Source organism: Thalassophryne amazonica, chromosome 13 (genome assembly GCF_902500255.1).
Source record: "Thalassophryne amazonica chromosome 13, fThaAma1.1, whole genome shotgun sequence".
Taxonomy (NCBI): Eukaryota; Metazoa; Chordata; class Actinopteri; order Batrachoidiformes; family Batrachoididae; genus Thalassophryne; species Thalassophryne amazonica.
In genome coordinates this window covers 42,069,120-42,090,186 of record NC_047115.1, presented here as the reverse complement: position 1 = coordinate 42,090,186, position 21,067 = coordinate 42,069,120, and the positions used below count along the sequence as shown (strand labels likewise).

At 41.4% G+C, this 21,067-nt stretch overlaps 1 protein-coding gene across 1 annotated transcript in view; it reads left to right on the top strand.

Moving 5' to 3' along the window:
* The window catches only part of ptpn20 (protein tyrosine phosphatase non-receptor type 20), a 72,590-nt gene that overhangs the window by 31,360 nt on the left and 20,163 nt on the right, over positions 1–21,067 (top strand). Inside the window, exons 15-30 of the mRNA XM_034185187.1 lie at positions 2,961–3,146; positions 3,233–3,395; positions 3,486–3,750; positions 3,831–3,910; positions 4,126–4,200; positions 4,305–4,412; positions 5,384–5,500; positions 5,632–5,840; positions 5,949–6,050; positions 6,291–6,384; positions 12,247–12,332; positions 15,178–15,349; positions 15,758–15,969; positions 17,113–17,211; positions 18,680–19,185; positions 20,375–21,017. Coding sequence (XP_034041078.1) covers positions 2,961–3,146; positions 3,233–3,395; positions 3,486–3,750; positions 3,831–3,910; positions 4,126–4,200; positions 4,305–4,412; positions 5,384–5,500; positions 5,632–5,840; positions 5,949–6,050; positions 6,291–6,384; positions 12,247–12,332; positions 15,178–15,349; positions 15,758–15,969; positions 17,113–17,211; positions 18,680–19,185; positions 20,375–21,017 — 3,117 coding nt within the window. The remainder of the gene's footprint in view (positions 1–2,960; positions 3,147–3,232; positions 3,396–3,485; positions 3,751–3,830; positions 3,911–4,125; positions 4,201–4,304; positions 4,413–5,383; positions 5,501–5,631; positions 5,841–5,948; positions 6,051–6,290; positions 6,385–12,246; positions 12,333–15,177; positions 15,350–15,757; positions 15,970–17,112; positions 17,212–18,679; positions 19,186–20,374; positions 21,018–21,067) is intronic.

The window sequence follows — 21,067 nt, the reverse complement described above, 5'->3', positions numbered from 1 at the left end:
TCAAATCAATAAAATGACAAGGGTGCACAAATTTATGCACTTGCCTAATTTTGTTTAAATAATTATTGCACACTTTCTGTAAATCCTATAAACTTCAATTCACTTCTCAAATATCAGTGTGTTTGTCTAGTATATGATATATTTATCTGAAATTTCTGATCCAGACAACCAATGATTTATAAAGGAAAATCATGTAAATTATCAGGGGTGCCCAACCTTTTGCATACAACTGTATACAGATCAGTGCATTGGCCCAATGACCGTGATCCCAATGATTGACTTTTGGTAAACGTAATCTTGCTCTGGTAATTCCAGAACCAACCTATATGTGTGTGCCACATTTGGTGGACTCAGAATGATTTTTCTTTTTCTTTTTCTTTTTTTACCTTGTACCCCAATGACCTTGACCTTTGCCACATCAAACCTTGTGCAATTCTGAACCCTGAGTTATCAATCCTTCACATGCAGAGATTTGTGCTCAGCTATGCATATGAACATTTGTACATAAAGTATGGAATTTACCAGTTTGTACTTGAATTTAGAAATGTTTGAAAATACATGCACAGCTCTGACCATGCGTACACAGAGGATCTAGTGGTAGAACAAGGAAACTGCAATGTCTTGGCATGCAACTTCATACATTCTTTATTTCCACAAGTTCAAACTCATTGGTGTCAAAACCTACAAAAGACACCTGTGTGAACTAAACAGCAGCTAAACAAGCACCTCAGTGCCTGCCTGCTACTACAAGGCATAAAGAAAATAGCTTTCCTCCTCCAATTTTATATAAAAAAAGTGCCCACATTATTTGTGCTGGTCAAATTTAAATAGGAAAGATTTTATTTTAATAAAGGTGGCAGAGCTGTCATGTCACAGAGCACAAAGGATTCTGGGACAACTGTAAAAATAAATAATTTCTTATTTATTCTGTTAACTGGAAAGTTTTATGCTTGGTGTTGAGGTGAGTGTCGTGCACGTCCAACTCTGTTTTTGTCATATTTCAATTAATAAATCAGTGACAGACTGTCACAGAGACTTCATTTGATCACTTCCTGAAACTGCAGAGTGTCACCTCTAGTTTCAATACCAGCTGTAGAAGATATTTCCCTCAAAGCCAATCCTAGAGCCTGGAGAAGGTCACATGGCTCTCTCTCTCTCTCTCTCTCTCTCTCTCTCTCTCTCTCTCTCTCTCTCTCTCTCTCTCTCTCTCTCTCTCTGTTTCTGCCCCCCACTTCAACAGGTTCATTCAGGGCACATGTTGGTTTTTTCAGATTTAGAGCACAAATATTTCTACATGCAGTGTTCTAGACAAATATGCAATACATATTCTGCAAGCAGAGATTGTTGTGAACATTTTGAAATGCAACACATGGACATTATACCAAAAAAAGTACCTTACTGAAAGTATGGCAAAATGTAGGAAATGCCTCTCGACTCCAGAACATTAAAATTATGTCCATAAGTGATTTTGCTTTCCAACTTAAACGACAGCATGGCACATAGGTGAATGGTCTTCACCAATGCAAACGATCATGAACATGCACAAGCATGTACTTTAGAACATGTAGAATAAGTTGCATCGGATCCCATTGATTTTTAAAGTCTTTGAAATGCAACTTGTCTTAGTCATAAACCTGTTCTACCATGCAGAAAACTTAGTCTGTTCAAATTTTGTGTTTTGCGCTATGTTTACCTAAGCTATGTTTACCTAAGCTATGTTTAAATTTTGCATTTTCATATTATATGAAAAATCCATATCTTAAGAACCAATCATCCTAGAGACTTGCAAGTAAGCTCAAATTGTGCCGACCCCCAAGTTTATATTCAACTTTAATAGTAACTATAGGCTTATAAGCCTTAGTATTTGTGATATTTAGGAAAAAACATATTTTCATATAAAACGAAATGTAAAATTTCAAAGTGCTGGTGGCATAGGTAAACATAGCTCAATTTCGACAAAAAATTAACAGAGTAGGTTTTCTCCATGCTAGAACAGATTTATGACTAAGACAGGTTGATTTCCCGAGGTCGGGGGATTAGATGCACCCTAATGTAGAACGTGTTTATCAACAGCTGTGCGTATGACTGGTGTCACCGACCGAACAGTCCCCTCTAAAAATCCGTCCGCCCTGCCTTCACTGCGCATGCATCATCAGCCGCGATTCACAGATCATCACCTCGTTTCTGCTTGAAACTGCACTTCAGTCATCATCTGTTTCAGCGACAGACATCTGAAGCTTTTGTATAACAATCATTTCCACATAAATTCAGTATTATTTCATCATAAAAGATGGAGGCTACAGGGGCTGCTAGATGCTGCGTTCACTGTGCGTCCGTCATGTCAAAGCGTCACGGAATATCGCCTCGTTTCTGCTTAAAACTGACTTCAGAATGATTTAAGAGGTTTTACCTTGTCATCTGATGGTAAATAATCCCATTAATCCATTTGATTGCTTTGGGTGAAGTGACTCCATCTCAGATGTGCTGCTGTGGTCCGAAGTGATGCATGTGCAGTGGAGACAGGGCAGACCAATTTTTAGGGAGGGACCGTTCGGTCTGCGACAAATGTGTTGCTTTGTCTGTTTGATAAATACAGATTTTTTTGTACTTGCACACAGACTAAATGTTGTTCATACAACAGCATTTAGAACTTTTTCATACAACAGCATTTAGAACTTTTTCTATGCACTGTTTGATTAATGAGGACCCTGGGGATGACCACTATCTAGATATCATGTTTGGTGGAAATCAGGCAAAGGACATGGGAGGAGTAGGGGAACAAACACACAGACATTACTGAAATTACAGCATGATGCTTCCAGCTTCTGCCACTATGCTCAGTTATTGTGTGATTTGCACTCATTATAAATAATGTTAATATTGAGGGTATGCATGCTCTCACTATAACATTCTTCTAAATGTATCAGCTCACTGATTAAAGTTTACATTGAGATGCACAGATTGCCCAGCAGTTACCAGAGTATGGGGTTATGTTCCATCGTGTGGGAAGAGAGAAACAGCCAGTGATTGGAGAGCTGGTTTTAGGAATCTGTGCCAAAGGAATCATTGTATACGAGATGAAAAACCACATCCGTACCGTCACCAGACGCTTCCTCTGGAGAGAAACCGACTCCATCTCCACCGGGGTAAAATTAAATTTCCACCATATCAATAGCACGTTTGCATAACTCATTTTATTAAATACATGATCACCCTTTTGTTTTTCTCTCAGCGGCGTAAACTGATTATAGAGTGTGGGGGACCCAGCGGAAAGAAGCACTGCTTTATAACTGAAAGTTCAAAAATTGCACAATACCTCCTCAACCTCTGCTCTGCACAGCACAAGTTCCACAGCGAGATGACATCAAGACAACTTAACCACAGCATGGTGCCCGGTTCGGACATTTAAGCATTTTATGTGTGTGCTTTTTGAATGTTTGTGAGTTTGACAAAGTGAAAGTTACATCCAGATTCCTCTGTTTCAGATGAACACATAGACAAGTACATGTCTGTTTACCGGGCTCATAACTTAAACCTGAAGCACATATCCTGCTCTGAGGGAATGTTAAACCACGTAGGCTTGTCCCCTCGTCGACAAGACTCCCTTTCCAAATCCTGTGATGATCTGACAGCCAAGCTGGAGGCGCGGCTTCGCCACCAGAGAGAGATGAGGGAGCTGAGCAGAGAGCTAAACAAGGAGCTCACCGGAACAGGAGACTCCAGAGACTTGAAGGAGCGACAGTGCTGGAGGTAGCCCCTCAGTCGTCTCCACGTTATTCCTCATGTTTGTCAAGAATTAAGTGAAACACAGGTGTGCAAATGTGTTGCAGCACTGCAGAGTGTATTCCCAGAATGATGTCCAGCGTCTCCCTGCAGAAGCAGGATTCAGAAGCCTCATCATCCATACGAGGTGGATATGTCCGCTCTTTAAATGTGAAATTGCATACAGTAGGGTGGTTATAGTGCTTCTTGTAGGCATTTTGTTTTTTTCTGACGCTCACCTTGTTCCCTTCTTTATTCCCCTTATATATTCTGCTAATTTAAAGCTCTTACCTAACTTGATTTGCCATTTAGCATCACAGGTGTATAATGTATGCCATATATAAAACATGTGCTTTGCAATAGACACACCAACCAGGACTCCGCCAGAGAGAGAGATAGTCTGCGTGACCCTGAAGAAAGATCCCAAACTGGGCTTCGGTGAGTTTTCTAAAGACAATGTAGCTGAGCCAGATGTAAAATCGGACAACATTATTTTATGTCAAGAGACATTTGTTTTGCCCTCCCCTTTGGTCCTGTTTCAGGTTTTGTGATTGTGGGAGAGGACAATACAGGTAAACTTGACCTGGGCATCTTCATAGCTTCTATTGTACCTGATGGGCCTGCAGACAAAGATGGACGAATCAAACCTGGTGTGTAGAACCAAAGGAAAATGAAGTAGAAAGGTTTTTTTTAGTTATGTGTTGCTCTTGTAGAGATGTTCACTTATCTTGGCTGTGACATGTATGTCTCTAGGTCCTCCCCATTTGAGACCAGGAGATATGTGGGCAGAGCTTTTGAGATCACTGGATAGAAGTGCTTGGTGAAACTGTTATCTTTGAAGGCAAAGAAATGTCCAAGTCCTTAAGGTCCTGGTGCTTCCTGTTTTACTTTGTGGTTGTGAGACTTGGTCGCTAACCAGTGACCTTACGTGACCACAACACGTCTTTGGTACTAGGCCTCTTCAGAGAATCCTTGGGTACTGCTGGAATGACATTATGTCAAACAAATGGCTACTTGGGGAGACTCAGATTAGAGATTAGGAGTATCACTTGCATTGTGAGAGAATGATAGCAACAACACTGTAGTGCATTTCTCTCAGCATGTTTTAGCATGTGGATGCCTCAATGTTGAGGACCCCAGTGGTTGGAGAAGGCCAAGGGGGTGCCCGTGTTTCACCTGGCTTTGGCAGATAGATGGTTACTTTCAAGAGATGGAGAGGAACCAGTCACCTTCCCAGGTGGTTGCTATACAGGATGTGTTTCTGTGGTGAAGAGGATGTGACAGTGGATGTCACCAGACTTGCTATGTCCTGACTGGAGGTCTTTTGTGCTAGGATTTGTTAGCTACAACATGTTAACCATGTGGCACGTTTCTGCGGGTGTTAGCCAGTATACAGATACCTCAGTGTTGTGCACCCCATTGGTTGGAGACCAAATGGCTACCCATGTTTCACCTGGCTGTGGTAGATAGATGGTTACTTTTAAAAGGTGGGGACAGATTTATTCTCTGCCTTTGCCATCCAGGTCCCAACATGATTCTGCAGTGTGGTGGACGTGATGACGTGCAACACCGATGCATGCTCCCAGACCTGACCTAACCTGTTGTGTTTGTTGATTTCCAGGTGGGCGTCTCATCTCTCTCAACAAGACCAGTTTGGAAGGGGTGACATTCAATGACGCTGCTGCCATCTTACAGACCAGCCCTGAAGAGGTGGAGCTAATTGTGTCCCAACCTAAATGTATGGGCTTCTCATTACTTTTTCAAATAAAATCATATATTGTGGCAAGTATTCATAAACCATCTAAACCTACTAACTATGTATGACTACAGACAGAGTTTCTTTACCAAATCTGGTTGTTTTGACCTCAGACTCTCTGAAGGACAGCAAGAGCTCCCTGAGTCAGAGTACTCTCGGTTTGGTGCTAAACAGAGGTTTTGGCTCACAGACTACCCTGAATGGCACGGAATACCGTCCTGCCATGGAGGAGATGGACGACTCCAACAGTCTGTCCAATGGGGCAACCCCCAAACACAACAGCAGGCTGCACATACCTGTTGTCAGAATACAGGACGTACAGGTAATGATCAGCTGTCAGGAGGGGAACACTGCTCAGGTGTTGCATGGATCAAGGGTTATATAAATTAAGTATAATTTAATTTAATTACACTTTCCTGCCCCCATTCAGGATGCATGCCACAGGTCCCCCTCTGTTTTAAGTCTAAAAACAAATGAGCGGTTTATGGTGGAGTTGAAGAAGAGTAATGGGAGCCTCGGCATCAGTGTTGCTGTGAGTTTCCTCTCTCCCCATTACAATAAAGAACTACAGTATTTACAGGTTTTGCTCTCTAACTGTGCATCTTCACTGATGTTTCATTTCTTTCCTTGATTTTCTACAATGACTAAACCAGTTAGCCTATTTACAGGCCTACAGGGGAACCAGTGTGTAGACACAACCAGCGTACTGTAAGTATACCTGGTCAATTGAAGCATGTTACATTGAATAATTAATTGTTTGTCACTTTAAAAGGGAGGACTAAACAGCAGTGTTCGGCATGGAGGCCTCTACATCAAGAGAGTGGTACCTGGTGGTGCTGCCCAGCAGGACGGGCGCATTCAGACTGGTAAGATTTTATGCATTATCACTTCTACTCTAGCACAGCGATTATGTGCTCCAACATTTAGTATTCGATTTGTTGTGCAAAACCTATAGAACGTGGTGAAATCATTGGGCTTGTTCACCAATACAAACTACTGATTGTCGGAACACATCTAATTAAAGATATTCAAATTAAAAGTGCACAGCATTGGTAGAGGTATATGCTATTAAGTGCCCTTCTAGTTTCAAAGTGTGAACAGGTGGCTGGCATGGAAGGCTCCGAAATGTTGTAATATTATGCAGGATGTAAAGCAAAGGAAATGTCAAGAAAAACAAAGACACTCAGAGCATAAAAACCTGCACTTGTTTGATACAGAGTAATGAATTCTTTGTGATTCAGTTATCCAATAGTACTATATGGTTGTGTGTTATCTTGACATTTGATCAATACTGTCTAAAATTGAACCACTTTTCTTTGAATAACAAACAACCCTTCCACTGTGCTGAGTGCGTACTGGCTCCCAAGTATTTCTGTTAAATTATCATGAAAATTCAGTAAGGTATGTCTTCTATAATATATTCCAATTCTAAAGTAGAACTCTACTAGTGTATACTAAGGTACAGTAGTGTTCAGAATAATAGTAGTGCTATGTGACTAAAAAGATTAATTCAGGTTTTGAGTATATTTCTTATTGTTATTTGGGAAACAAGGTACCAGTAGATTCAGTAGATTCTCACAAATCCAACAAGACCAATCATTCATGATATGCACACTCTTAAGGCTATGAAATTGGGCTATTAGTAAAAAAAAAAAAAAAAAGTAGAAAAGGGGGTGTTCACAATAATAGTAGCATCTGCTGTTGACGCTACAAACTCAAAACTATTATGTTCAAACTGCTTTTTTAGCAATCCTGTGAATCACTAAACTAGTATTCAGTTGTATAACCACAGTTTTTCATGATTTCTTCACATCTGCGAGGCATTAATTTTGTTGGTTTGGAACCAAGATTTTGCTCATTTACTAGTGTCCTTGGGATCATTGTCTTGTTGAAACACCCATTTCAAGGGCATGTCCTGTTCAGCATAAGGCAACATGACCTCTTCAAGTATTTTGACATATCCAAACTGATCTATGATACCTGGTATGCGATATATAGGCCCAACACCATAAAAGGAGAAACATGCCCATATCATGATGCTTGCACCACCATGCTTCACTGTCTTCAGTGTGAACTGTGGCTTGAATTCAGAGTTTGGAGGTTGTCTCACAAACTGTCTGCGGCCCTTGGACCCAAAAAGAACAATTTTACTCTCACCAGTCCACAAAATATTCCTCCATTTCTCTTTAGGCCAGTTGATGTGTTCTTTGGCAGATTGTAACCTCTTCTGCACATGTCTTTTATTTAACAGAGGGACTTTGCGGGGGATTCTTACAAATAAATTAGCTTCACACAGGTGTCTTCTAACTGTCACAGCACTTACAGGTAACTCCAGACTGTCTTTGATCATCCTGGAGCTGATCAATGGGTGAGCCTTTGCCATTCTGGTTATTCTTCTATCCATTTTGATGGTTGTTTTCCTTTTTTTTTTTTTTTTCCATTTTAAAGCACTGGAGATCATTGTAGATGAACAGCCTATAATTTTTTGCACCTGCGTATATGTTTTCCCCTCTCCAATCAACTTTTTAATCAAACTACGCTGTTCTTCTGAACAATGTCTTGAACGTCCCATTTTCCTCAAGTTTTCAAAGAGAAAAGCATGTTCAACAGGTGCTGGCTTCATCCTTAAATAGGGGACACCTGAGTCACACCTGTTTGTTCCACAAAATTGATGAACTCACTGACTGAATGCCGCACTACTATTATTGTGAACACCCCCTTTTTTACTTTTTTTAATAATAGCCCAATTTCATAGACTTAAGATTGTGCATATCATGAATGCTTGGTCTTGTTGGATTTGTGAGAATCTTCTGAATCTACTGGTACCTTGTTTCCCATGTAACAATAAGAAATATACTCAAAACCTGGATTAATCTTTTTAGTCACATAGCACTACTATTATTCTGAACACTACTGTATACTGTTTGCACCCATGCCGTTGGTGGTGTGAAGGAACTGAAACTGAGTCATCCTAGTCTTTGAGTATTCTTTAATATAAGAAATATACTCAAAACCTGGATTAATCTTTTTAGTCACATAGCACTATTATTCTGAACACTACTGTATATCTAAATATCTAACCAAAAGAAGAGTAGAATAGAGTACAGTAGAGCCACTTAGCTGCCTGGTCTTGAGAACCAGGTATGGTAGGTTAAAATGGTAGGTTCATGACCTTCAGTGGCGTAGCAACCTCAGCACAGGCCACAGTGTGAGATATATTGATGGGCCCAACGCGCATGTTACTAGTTATTAGGCCTACACGTACAATCATGCACATGCATGCGCCCACCCACACTATGAGGTCTATATAGATTTTTACCAACAGTTTGTCGATTTTCCAATCAAATAAATGACTTGGGTTATTGTATTAGAATTTTTTAAGAGGTCAAGAGTCTAGATTAACACCCAGCTCTGAATCACACGTGCACAGCAGTCTGCAGCCAGCATACCTCATCATCGCATCAGACAGCAGGGGAGGAGCTGTGTAATTCATGGTGGTGCTGAAATGATTACGAAATCATTTCTCTTGCAAAGTCAAGAGTGCACCTCTACATGATAAACCTTAAGGCAAAATGGTAAATGGACTGCATTTATATAGCACTTTTCCATCTGCATCAGACACTCAAAGCGCTTTAACAGTAATGCCTCACATTCACCCCGATGTCAGGGTGCTGCCATACAAGGCGCTCACTACACACTGGGAGCAACCAGGAGATTAAGAACCTTGCCCAAGGGTCCTTAGTGATTTTCCGGTCAGGCTGGGATTTGAACCAAGAATCCTCTGGTCTCAAACCCAACACATAACGACTACACCATCACCTCCCCTCATCTCTTCTTGCCTTTATTGTAAGGCAAGTAAAGAAGAGATGATAAGAAAATGAAGCCTATAGCATGACAAGACAGAAGAGAGATTTTTTTTTTTTTTTGGACTCTTTATTTGAAGATCTTCTGACCAAACAGCAGGCACCTTGACACATGCATGAATTTGATCCCCGCACTCGCACACAATCTGGCGTGCCAATGACTAAACTCGTCGTAAACTGTTGTAAACTGTGCAGGAACTGTGTGCAGCTGTGTGCCAGTTTACAAAAAGAAAATTCTGAAATGTTCAAAACTTCTGGCATGCATTAATTTTGTAAATCAGTCCTGAACATTGCACAACCTATTCGGAAACACTGCACGTCACTGCGTGTCATTGCGCGGAGCGCATCTGGACTTGAAATTGAGATTATGATGAGATGTTACATCTATAATAAACATAATTTTACAGACACATTATGTAACTCATGAGAAGGAATGAAACTGTTCTGCCAATCTATTACAATATATAGTATTATATATTATATATTTGAGATAAGATTCCAAATCCGTTCTGCACCGCACGACGTGCACGAGACAGCCTGCAGCTGTAGATAATTTCTCTGTGATTCTGGGAGCGATGAGAGAATGTTTCATCAGCCATGTTCAATGCATCATCGGCTACGAAATGATTATTTTATATAGTGTGGCATCAAGCGGGACAAAGCAGGATGCATTGGGGCACGACAAGTTGTGCGGCAGTGCAAGGATCAAATTTGGGTAAGTGTCAAGGTGCCCCCCATGAAACTGGTGCACAGCGGTGATCAAACAGGGGAGGGGCATGTAACCCATCACAGTAAGATTATTATAAGATACCCCAAGTTCCCTGAAAAATACACTCAACAAAAATATAAATGCAACACTTTTGGTTTTGCTCCCATTTTGTATGAGATGAACTCAAAGATCCAAAACCTTTTCCACATACACAATATCACCATTTCCCTCAAATATTGTTCACAAACCAGTCTAAATCTGTGATAGTGAGCACTTCTCCTTTGCTGAGATAATCCATCCCACCTCACAGGTGTGCCATACCAAGATGCTGATTAGACACCATGATTAGTGCACAGGTGTGCCTTAGACTGCCCACAGTAAAAGGCCACTCTGAAAGGTGCAGTTTTGTTTTATTGGGGAGGGGGAGACCAGTCAGTATCTGGTGTGACCACCATTTGCCTCATGCAGTGCATCACATCTCCTTTGCATAGAGTTGATCAGGTTGTCAATTGTGGCCTGTGGAATGTTGGTCCACTCCTCTTCAATGGCTGTGCGAAGTTGCTGGATATTGGCAGGAACTGGTACACGCTGTCGTATACGCCGGTCCAGAGCATCCCAAACATGCTCAATGGGTGACATGTCCGGTGAGTATGCCGGCCATGCAAGAACTGGGACATTTTCAGCTTCCAAGAATTGTGTACAGATCCTTGCAACATGGGGCCGTGCATTATCCTGCTGCAACATGAGGTGATGTTCTTGGATGTATGGCACAACAATGGGCCTCAGGATCTCGTTACGGTATCTCTGTGCATTCAAAATGCCATCAATAAAATGCACCTGTGTTCTTCGTCCATAACAGACGCCTGCCCATACCATAACCCCACCGCCACCATGGGCCACTCGATCCACAACATTGACATCAGAAAACCGCTCACCCACACGACGCCACACACGCTGTCTGCCATCTGCCCTGAACAGTGTGAACCGGGATTCATCCGTGAAGAGAACACCTCTCCAACGTGCCAAACACCAGCGAATGTGAGCATTTGCCCACTCAAGTCGGTTACGACGACGAACTGGAGTCAGGTCGAGACCCCGATGAGGACGACGAGTATGCAGATGAGCTTCCCTGAGACGGTTTCTGACAGTTTGTGCAGAAATTCTTTGGTTATGCAAACCGATTGTTTCAGCAGCTGTCTGAGTGGCTGGTCTCAGACGATCTTGGAGGTGAACATGCTGGATGTGGAGGTCCTGGGCTGGTGTGGTTACACGTGGTCTACGGTTGTGAGGCTGGTTGGATGTACTGCCAAATTCTCTGAAACGCCTTTGGAGATGGCTTATGGTAGAGAAATGAACATTCAATACACGAGCAACAGCTCTGGTTGACATTCCTGCTGTCAGCATGCCAATTGCACACTCCCTCAAATCTTGCGACATCTGTGGCATTGTGCTGTGTGATAAAACTGCACCTTTCAGACTGGCCTTTTATTGTGGGCAGTCTAAGGCACACCTGTGCACTAATCATGGTGTCCAATCAGCATCTTGATATGGCACACCTGTGAGGTGGGATGGATTATCTCAGCAAAGGAGAAGTGCTCACTATCACAGATTTAGACTGGTTTGTGAACAATATTTGAGGGAAATGGTGATATTGTGTATGTGGAAAAAGGTTTAGATCTTTGAGTTCATCTCATACAAAATGGGAGCAAAACAAAATGGTTGCGTTTATATTTTTGTTGAGTGTATTTGGCTAAGTTGAAGGGCATCTTACGACCCTTTTGCACTGGGCAAAATCCTCTATAATATCCCCAATGTCCAACTCTCCAAGAGCACCCAGACACTTTTATTTATTTTTTTCACTGGAATTATTTCATTAAATAATTGAATAATAATAATAATAATAATAATAATAATAATATCTGAAATCATATTAAAAGGAAAGGTGGAATTTCTGTGGAGGGCTAGAGTAGCTGTTTAAATCTTTCTGATTTTACATTATATAGTTGGTTTTATCATGATTTATCACAGTATTTCATGCAACAGTGGACATGAATCAGTTTCCAATGTTGACATGTCCATAACCGCAGTGACACACACACACACATTTCCGTATTCAGTGATGGCACTAATGATGATGAGATTTGTGTAACTGACAGGTGACAGACTGCTGGAGGTTGATGGGTCCAACCTCAGGGGAGTGACGCACCAACAAGCTGTCGAGTGCCTAAAGAGAACTGGGGAGGTAAACAGACACCCACAAACGCACACTCACACAGACATGCATTCAAACACCAATAAATGCAAGTACAGTATTATTTCATTTTGTTTGCTGGCATGGTTACAAGTGATCATATTTCATTGTATTTACACAGGACCTATACATGATGTAAAATAACATATTTTCTAGATACTATGTTGTGCAACCATCAGCTATGAAAACAGTCATTTCTAAACTCAGTTATATCATTTTAATAGCCTAATTTAATTTTACTAAATTTATTAAATCCATGAGTCGTGGCAAACTACACAGAAATTGATTGAAGCTGATGTCTAAATTTTGCAGTATAAAAGTAAATTGTGATTAATTGCCAGCAGCGTGAGGACCATGCGGTTAGTGCATGTGTTTCCACAGCAGCAGACACTTGATTCAAGACCGGTGTAGCAGACTGAACGCCCCCCCCCCCCCCCCCTAAAAATAGGTCCACCCTGCCTTCACTGCGCGTGTGTCATTTCAGAGCTCAGCAGTGTCATTTCTGAGTGTCACCAGCAATTCACTGATTATCACCTTGTTTGTGCTTCAGACTGCGCTCCAGTCATCATCTATCTCAGCGAAAGATATTTGAAGCTTTTGTACAACAATCATTTCCACATAAATTCAGCATTATTTCATAATAAAAGACGTCAGACTGATTAGAGCGCCACAGCAGGTCCTGCGGCGCCTACGTCACTTCAGAGCATCAATAATGACTCACCAATTATTGCCTCGTTTTCTGCTTAAAACTGACTTTAGAATGATTTAAGATGTTTTACCTTGTCCTCTGACAATAATCCCATTAAACCATTTGATCACTTTGGGTGAAGAAACTCTTTCTCAGATGAGCTGATGAGGTCCAAAATGACGCATGCACAGTGACGGGAGGGCAGACCCATTTTTAGGGGGGACCGTTCGGTCTGCGACACCAGTCAAGTCTCCATGTAATGTGGAGTTGGGTCTAGAAGGGCTTCTAGTGTAAAACGTGTTCTAAATTAACATGCAGATCCATATTGTATCTGCTGTGGTGACCATAAGGGAGAAGCTGAAATTTTTTAATATCACATTTGAACTGTGGAGAGTAAAGCTCCCACAAACGACTATTTTGATAGTCAACTAGTCAACGATTATTTTTGCAATTAGTCGACTAGTCGGATCATACGTAAAATGCAGCTTATCGCATTCTACCAATATCAGTACCATTACTGATTCCACTTATCAATCTGATTCCTTATCGATTCCCTTATCAATACCTCCTGTGAATTTTCTGTGTGCTACAAGTAGACTTTACAGGGTTTCTATGTCAACAACATTTTATTGAGTTTTAAAGTAAATAAATATGAAATTGGTCACTGGATCCTTGATCTCTGGACATAAATAAACTCTACATGGTGGATCCTTGATCGCTGGACATACAGTAAATAAACTCGACATGGTGGATCCTTGATTGCTGGACATACAGTAAATAAACTGTACATGATGGATCCTTGATCTCTGGACATAGAAAAAAATCTGTAGTTTTTGTCAAAAGCATTTCGTTTCAGACATTAACGGCATGGTTGTCTCTCCATACGTCTGAGCTGAACTCAGACAACTGCTGGAGTCTGCAGGTGTGCAGCCATACAGTCTTGGGCTGCTGCACATCAGCCAGGATGTCTCATTTTGGGAGGAAAAAAACATTTTGATTGATTGCAGTTTATCGTTTGTATTACAACATTTGGAAAGAGGTGTCATTTGATTTAAACAGCAATTCACTTCGATGTAGTCATGACTGGTTGACTAGTTGTGGCAGCCGTAGTGGAGATTCACAGAATTGATTTAAAGTTCACTTTGAAATTTTAATTCCATATTGTTAGTGTGACCGGCCCCTCATAATGATATTTCATAGAGAAAAAAATTTGCTTTTAATTTTTCAGTTTATTTTATTTTTAAAGCACCAAATCACAACGCTGCTGCCTCAAGGTGCTTCACACAAGTAAAGTCTAACTTTACCAACCCTCCTGAGCAAGCACACAGGCGACAGTGGTAAGGAAAAACTCCCTCTGGTGATAATGAGGAAGAAACCTCAAGCAGACCAGACTCAGAGGGGTGACCCACTGCTTAGGCCATTCTAACAGTTACAGGATTTTTACAAAGTTTTACTAATTTTTTTTTTTTTCAAACAGAAGAACCAGAAAACAGAAAAACAACAGAAACAGAGTCTTTAATTGAAATTGCTTGAATAAAGTCATTTCTAACCACAAATTGGTTTTCTTTGAAATCACCTTTTTGTTTTGCTTTGTTCTGCTACTGATTTAATGCAAAATGGTGATGATGAGCTACTCTGAACAAACTGCCCTTAGTTGAATAAATAAAGTGGCACTGAGTTGAAATGAATGGGACTGAATTGTATTTCTTAAACTCAAACTGATCACAGTGGTGAATCAGTCAAAAGCACCTTGTTTGGTTACTTTTGGATATGATTGGACTTGGTGGTAGGATTGGCACTCCAGTTACAGTAAATATATTTTAAATGTGGAGCCGGTTGTGTTGCTAAGGTGTCATCACCATAGTGATGAGGAAAAATGCAGCTGAGCACAGACTCTGTCTTTCTCTTTCTCTCTCTGCTCTCATTTTGTCCTTTTGGCACAAGTATTTGTTGGATGGCAGTTTATGAATAATTTACAGTAGCTTTTGTAATTCATTCTTTTCAAGCCAGATGAAGAATATAGAGTGAAAAAAATTGACTGGCTCTTAGCACATACAGTGACTGTTCAATATTCCACATTATTTTATGAGGGCTCGTGTGCGTTGGTGTTTATTTTGTTTGTTTGCTTATTTTTTTTAATCCATATAGGTGGTGAATCTACTGTTGGAAAGGGAGCCCAGAGTGATCTTAGAGCCAAGACCTGACTCACCCTGCCCCCATTCTGCACATAGTTCATCACACATGCAGCCCCCCAGGACTGAAGTCTCCATGGAAACAACCTTGAGTGATGGTGCAAAGGACTACAGCTTTGTGAATGATGGTGAGGAGGGGGGGACATGTTTTCACTTTTTGGAAAAATCTAAATATCGACAGCGTCTGAAAGCCACCCCAACACACACACACACACACACACACACACACACCACTGTCGGCCAGAGGTGACTGTGAGTCATTTGACAGCTACATTGTGCTCACTGTCAGACTCGTCCAGCTCTGACGCAGCCTCAGTCCCTTGAGACAACGTGCACTGAAACCTTGAAGCTGCCTGATCGCTGCCTGAGTTTGGTTAAAAGGGGCAGTTTCTCATCTGTCAAAGGTTTTAAGATGCACAATATGAAGCAGGAAATAAAAATAAACACCTATGAGCTAATTTAGATTAACGTTTGGACAGATGGTCTAAGATTGCCCCAAGTCTGTTGAAAAATTTTATTTATTCATTTTTTTGTAGAAAACACTCATGAAGTGGTACTGAAGAAGAGTTTATCTGGCCTGGGCTTCAGCTTTTACATCTCCCACCTGCACTCTGGGCCGGACCAAGGCAGCGTCGTCCGCATCAAACGTCTGTTTCCGGGGCAGCCAGCACTAGAGAGCGGCCTGTTGCGAGAGGGAGATGTCATTCTTTCGGTCAATAAAGAGCCTGTGAAGGACCTCTCCTACCAGGTAAGATATTGGACAAGTAAAATGATCATCTCTGATCCCCATTACACTACAACCTAAAGATAAATCATGTGCATTGGACACGACAGCTCAACATAAGCTGATAGTTCTTTATAGTCAGAACATACAGTACCAGTCAAAACGGTTCTGTATGTGGTTTACCATGAGCATAGACACATAAGATGTTAAATAAAATTTTGCATGGGCATGTTATTAATTTTAAGAAAAATATCAGTAGAAATCAATCTTGAATTGATCATTTTGATGTAAGTCGCAAGATGGTAAATTGTCAGGTTTTGGTAAAAGTTGTAATCTTTGACTGTTTATGTCTTAAATTATTGTTGTAATTTGATAATTGATAAGCTTCTTGCTTGAAATAGAAAAAAAATATCTGACATTAGTTTTCTATTAAAATAAGAATGTTTGTATACACGAATGAGTTTTCTTGGCATACCTACAGTTTTGTTAATAAACACTGCAAATTATTTGCTTCTTAACAAGAAAAAGAAACTTAGATTTAGAAGTGTTAGGTAATTTATCTTGTTTTAAGAGTTAATTTCTTATTTTAAGTGTTAAACTTGCTTTTTTTTTCTAGAATGAACAATCTTAATTCAAGAATCTTGTCAAGTGAAATTATCTTGCTGCATGGACAGATAGCTTCATTCGTTTTGAGTACCTTTTCCCTCAGATTTAGGGCTTTTATCTTGTTTTTAGACACCCTTTTTTGCAGTGTAAAATTTCCAACCCAGTCTCACGGCAAGTCGTGATTCAGCAGCACAAAATATACATTAATCTATTGGTTTGTGATATTGTCACGAAAAGTGCCTCATTTTCGTCATGGCAGCATGAATTCATTCCATGATGGCTGCACGAAATTAAACGTGAAGGGGGGTCAGGGTGGTTACGGTTAGAGTTGGGGGAAGGGGTAGGATTAGGTTATGGTTAAGGTTAGGGTTGGGGGTAGGAGTAGGGTTAGTAATAGTGAATTAAAAAAAACCTTGAAAAAAAACAAACGTGAGACTGGGCTGAAAGTTTCGCACAGTGCTGTGCACGTAGTTTATGTCTATGGTTTTTCTCCATGTTAATGCCTTCATAGCTGTCTTCACAAGCACTCTGTACACTGACGTTTTCTTCTGTCTGTCTTAGAGAGTTTTGTTCATGTTGCGTGGCGCTCCATCCGAAGTTCATCTGCTGATTTGCCGACCAGCTCCTGGAGTATTTTCTGATGTCGATGCCAACACGCTGGTGAGCTCAAACTCGCATAAATGCACACATGCATATGAAGTGCATTCAAATGTACCCAACCTTATCCCACAGAAACAAATGAAGCGTGCAGTTTATCATTTGTTCAGGGGGGTGTAGGGAACCTTCTTGCGCATGTGTGAATTTTTCCCCACCTGCAGAGTGCATCAGTCACTAGCAGTCAGCCTTTGAGTGACTACGTGTAATGAGCAAAGGTGTAGGATCAATTTTTGCTAAAAGTGTGGTGATACCCAAGAAGAAACCATTTGTAAGATTCAGCAGGCTTTTGGTGATGATGCCATGAGAATAACTCTAATAAAAGAGCCATACAACTGCTTTAAAATTGGGCAAACATGAGTGGAGGCCATCCACAAGCCGAAATTACTAAGTGATTGATAAAGTTGGGTAGGATTACTTTGAAATGTAATCCAAAAGTAATCAGATTACAAGTAATCCAAATGTATGTACATACATACATGTAATCCACACGTATTCTTTCAAAGTAATCCTACCCAACCTTGGTGATTCACAGGATACGGACTTTGGTCATGGGTGACTGTCGTGTCAACATCCAAGAACTTGTAGATGAAGAGGTGATAAGCACAGGTTTGGTAGATTCCATTTTGACGGAGAATTTGTGCATGCAGAGAGTGTCAGCGAAATTTGTGCCAAAGCTGCTAATGGCAGAGAACAAGCAACTGCATCTGGAGGTCTCACAGGACATGATGGAATGCTTAAGCAGCAACCCAGACTTCCTGAACACAGTCATCACTAATGATGAAACATGGGTTGATGGGTATGACCGGGAAAGCAAATTTCAGTCACTGCAATGGAAGCATCCAGTATCACCTAGGGCAAAGACAGCACGGCTGGTGCACAGCAATGCCAAAGACATGTTGACTGTTTTCTTTGACTCCTGTGGGGTGGTGCATCAAGGGTATGCACGGGAAGGGCAAGATATTAAAAATTATTATTATCGAGTGGTCCTACATCGCCTTTGTGATGCTGTTGGCCAAAAACGACCAGCTCTGTGAGCAATGCACCTGCTCATTCGGCTCAGTTGATTGAGAATTTCCTGACAACACAGCACTCCTGTGATTCGTCAGGCTCCCTACTCTCCTGACATGGCTCCCTCTGATTTTTGGCTGTTCCCCAAGCTCAAAACGACACTAAAAGGGACTCAATTTGAGTCACGAGAAGACATCATATGGACACCATTCCAAAAGAGGCCTTCCAGAAATGCTTCCAGCAATGGCAGAACTGCTGAGAGAGGTGTGCACAGTCCCAAGGAGACTACTTCGAAAGGGATTCCAATTTCAGACCCCCAGGTGAGTAATTGCATTTTTCATGGCCAAAGGTTGGATACTTTTTGAAAGCACCTCGTATGTAGAAACATTACTGTACATGCAGTTTAAATAGTTAGCCACTGTAATACAGAAAGGACTGTTTTACCTTGTGTTCCACACGTCAGAGTCCTGTACCTATCCGCGAGGTTCGGTCTCGGTCTCTGGATATCCGATTAGGAGAGGATTACAGCACACTCCTTAAGGTCCAGTGTGACGGCAACACCATCTGTCAGACACAGCCCCCCACCCAAGATCAGATTAACAGAACAGAGAAAAACTCAGAACCTGCTACAGCTCCAGTATTCATGGAGGGTCAGCAGGATGTTGATGAAGTACCAAACAGTCAGGCTCCTCCGTCTCCACCTTGCTCGTCCCTATCGCCCACCTCTCCTGCTTCACCTCAGTCACCAGCCTCACCAGCCTCGCCAGCCTCACCTGCTTCACGACCATGTGGCTGTTCACCAGCTCCAGCACAGTCACAGCCAGGGACTGTGGATGCAGAAGCACAACAGGAAGATAAAGTAACAGAAGAGAGGCAGGATGGAGCTCAGGAGGTTCCAGCAACATCAACTTCAGGTGTGGTCCTTATGGATGTCTGTACGAAGACTGCTCCAAATTCTGTCTACACCAGGTATTGTCTAACTATAAAATATGGTCAAAAGTAATAATGTTTACTTTAATTACTATGCTTCTGTAACCAGAAAAAGCAGCACGGTGGCTTAGTGCTTAGCGCACTGTTGCCTCACAGCAAGAAGGTTGTGGGATTGCTTCCCAGCTAGGGCCTTTCTGTGTGGAGTTTGTATCTTCTCCCCCTGTTTGCATGAGATCACTGTATCTCATTGAGTTGTTCTGGATTTTGATTATCCAAGCTTTCAATAAATTCTTAAATGTGGCTGTCATAATTGTATCATAATGTGGTGAAGGTGTATCTGCGAGTGACATTCATGTCTCTGTGTGTTTGATGATGCCAATACCTTTGCAGAAGTCCAACTCTTGTTCTGCTAGGTTTGTTCAGAAGATCCTTGAGTACTGCTAGAATGACTTTATGTCAGAGTAACTGGAACACAGGGACTCAGTAGAGGCATACTCCTTTCTTTGTAACAGAACATTAGTTACAAATTTTTGCCCACGTGGTGTGTTTCTCTGGGCATGATCTAGCACACAGGTGCTTCAATGTTGACAACAGCTGTCAAAGGCAAAGGGATTGCCTACATTTTACCTGGCTGATAGCTACTTCTAAGAGGTGAAGATGGACTGGTTGCCATCCAGGATGCAGTAATGTTATGGTACCAGCACATGATGCCAGACTTAACCTGACCTCAATGTTACTCAGTAACTGCTGAGGTTAGACAGCATATTTCTGGATTAAACTGTTCAGAGATCTGAAGTTTCTGTTTGATCCAGTTGAAGAACTTTCTTGAAAATGACAATAAATAAATAAAATAAAGAATCCCGTTTGATTTTTCAGGTCAGGTCTGGGAGAGTGTGGAGACCTAGGAATGTAGGACCTTTGAGCAAGATTAAGTAGGTCAGCAGAATTGTTCTTTTGAAGTGATAAACCTAAAAGATCAATGGTAGAATCCATCTTTCTCTGAACCTATGGTGATATTATAGAAGGGAAAATGTTTTGTATGCCAGGAATAATATGACACCAAAATCAAGACTGTACAATAATCATTCCAGAAATCTTCTTGCTGGGTTGATTGTGATGTAATAGAAGTTGGTTCACATAGGAGAAGTTTGCATTGTTTTACATATGTATATATAATATAAATGTAATTGTTTAATGTTGGAATACTGGCTTGCTTTTTTATTAACAGTGGAGTCAGGGAGGAGACGGATGTAAGTGTGAGCTACTGCCTGATGGAGAATGGCCTAACTATCACAGCAGATGGGGAGTACCTCACCATTAGCTCCACCCTGGAGACACAACCTTGCCTTCCCTCCATTACTCATAATCAGATCCCAGCAACCAACCTTAAAACCTCTCAAAGCTTCAACATCTCTTCTGTTTCCTCCAGTTCCAGCACTCAAAATCCAAACCATCTCTCTCACATCCCCACAAGCAGCATCTTGCCCCTCAGCCTGTCATCTGACACCCTGACTACTTGCATCCTGCACCCATCTCAGCCGCTCACAACTCAGCCACCAAAAGCTAACCCCCACCCGATCCAGCAAGGTCTACTTCCAAGTCACTACAAAGCGTTCTCCATGAACAGCCAGCCTATGGTGCCTCCCTCACCACCTCCTGCTGCACCACTGACTCCCATCACAGCCCAGATCATCTCCTCTGTGCTCCCCTGTGCCAGTCCTCCAGTCCCAAATCTAGAACCTGCAGGCCTCGCTTCACCTGTACAGAGCCATGAACAACTAAGAGAAGAACCAGAGACAAATGAAAAGGAATACAAGCCAAATGAAGATGACGATGAAGAAGACGATGAGGAGGAAGAAAGTCGTAGAAAGGCAAGTTTGTTATGTTTCCTGTTTTGGTTTAATGACTTTCCTTATCTATA